At 46.0% G+C, this 2,116-nt stretch overlaps 1 protein-coding gene across 1 annotated transcript in view; it reads left to right on the top strand.

Moving 5' to 3' along the window:
- LOC104964302 (PR domain zinc finger protein 5-like) overlaps positions 1-1,299 on the top strand; it is a gene marked incomplete at its 5' end in the record, with an annotated part of 11,409 nt that extends 10,110 nt beyond the window's left edge. The window contains one exon of the mRNA XM_010793048.1: positions 1,043-1,299. Coding sequence (XP_010791350.1) covers positions 1,043-1,299 — 257 coding nt within the window. The remainder of the gene's footprint in view (positions 1-1,042) is intronic.
- Between the last annotated feature and the right edge of the window lie 817 nt (positions 1,300-2,116).

Raw genomic sequence — 2,116 nt, 5'->3', positions numbered from 1 at the left:
TGTGTGTGTGTGTGTGTGTGTGTGTGTGTGTGTGTGTGTGTGTGTGTGTGTGTGTGTGTGTGTGTGTGTGTGTGTGTGTGTGTGTGTGTAACACCAGTCTGAAGCTGTGAGTTATAATGAAACCTTTGTGCGGGGGCGTCGCTGACAATAATTATCAGCAAGTGTTTCCATTAAAGTAAAAACACTTACACTGCTGTCCCACTTTATAGAGCTGACCGTCAGCGGCCTTGTAACAGGAGCACACACACACACACACACACACACACACACACACACACACACAGCCTGGATATTGAATGATGTGTCTATAATGGAAGTGCTGCTGCAGGACAATAGGCTGGTTGTTTGCAGAACAGCTGAGTGAGTTGTTACTGAGAAACTGAGAGCAGTTTTTATTCCACGGTTTCCCCCGGGATGTAAAAACAGAGAAGCATCGCTGCAGTCTGTCTGAGTCCTGCTGCGAAGTCGAGATGTTCTATGAGATGTTCTATGAGATGTTCTATGTAGGGTCTGCAGCACATAGAATCTGCCGGACCTGCAGATGTTGAGACATTTACACGGTTAGTATCTGAGTGAAGCGCTACAAGCAGACCACAATGCAACAGTGTGCACAGAGCTTCTAAAAAATCTATGGGAGTTCAAACTCAGAATTTTAGCAATAAATCACTTTTGTGTTTTTTCCTCAACATTCAGACTTTTTTTGAAAATCTCTAAATATGTTTTGTTCCTCAAAATCTCAAAATGTTGACTTTTTTCTTACAATCTTAAAATGTCTACTTTATCTCTTTAACTTTATGGCTTTTCCCTCCAAAGCTCCAAACAGCCCATAACATGACGAGGCGTCTCTTTGTTGGACCCAGACGGTGTGAGGAGCTTGTTTGTGTGTCTGCAGCTCTTTGTGTTGCTCTGTTGTTGAAGAAACTGGGTTTGCTCTGGCTGTGAAGATGATGATGATGATGATGATGGTGATGATGATGATGGTGTGTGTTTAGAGGCTCCACAATAGTAAACTGCAGATGTCTCTCTCTGAATGTCCCCGCAGGTGAGAGGACCTTTAAGTGCGATCAGTGCGACGCCACCTTCAAGAGGAAGGACACGCTGAACGTGCACATCCAGGTGGTGCACGACGGACACAAGAAGTACAAGTGTGACCTGTGTGAGAAAGCCTTCGTCACGCCCTCCGTCCTCAAGAGCCACAAGAAGGTGAATACAAGAGTTTCTGAACAGCCTCAATCACACAGCCATTACCGCCAGCGCTCTGTCCCAGATTCACTTCAGAACAGACCTGCTGGGAAATAACCTGCAATCTCAAGTTGTTAGAAACGTCTGTGTTTATAAACGGAGGCCGACAGGTGCAGACACTCTACAAACAAACCCCCCCATCAGGAGAAGCAGCTTCAGAGAGGAGGCAGGTATAGAAACCCAAAGGTTCCTCATGAGGAAACATCTTCAGAACAACACGTGCAGCGTTTAGAGAACCATCAGCAACGTTTAGAGAACGTTCAGCAGCTTGAGGAGACATGCAGCGTTTAGAGAACATTCAGCAACGTTTAGAGAACGTTCAGCAGCGTTTAGAGAACGTTCAGCAGCTTGAGGAGACATGCAGCATTTAGAGAACCTTCAGCAGCGTTTAGAGGACACTCAGCAGCTTGAGGAGACATGCAGCGTTTAGAGGACATTCAGCAGCGTTTAGAGACATGCAGCGTTTAGAGGACATTCAGCAGCTTGAGGAGACATGCAGCATTTAGAGAACATTCAGCAGCTTGAGGAGACATGCAGCATTTAGAGAACATTCAGCAACTTGAGGAGACATGCAGCGTTTAGAGAACATTCAGCAGCTTGAGGAGACATGCAGCATTTAGAGAACATTCAGCAGCTTGAGGAGACATGCAGCATTTAGAGAACATTCAGCAGCTTGAGGAGACCATTCAGCAGCTTGAAGGAGACATGCAGCGTTTAGAGAACATTCAGCAGCTTGAGGAGACATGCAGCATTTAGAGAACATTCAGCAGCTTGAGGAGACATGCAGCGTTTAGAGAACATTCAGCAGCTTGAGGAGACATGCAGCGTTTAGAGGACACTCAGCAGCTTGAGGAGACATGCAGCGTTTAGAGGA

This window comes from Notothenia coriiceps, unplaced genomic scaffold (genome assembly GCF_000735185.1).
Source record: "Notothenia coriiceps isolate Sejong01 unplaced genomic scaffold, NC01 NC01_scaffold00037069, whole genome shotgun sequence".
In the NCBI taxonomy this organism is placed as follows: Eukaryota; Metazoa; Chordata; class Actinopteri; order Perciformes; family Nototheniidae; genus Notothenia; species Notothenia coriiceps.
The sequence above is the reverse complement of the archived record's forward strand: the minus strand, read 5'-3'. Positions and strand labels throughout refer to the sequence as shown.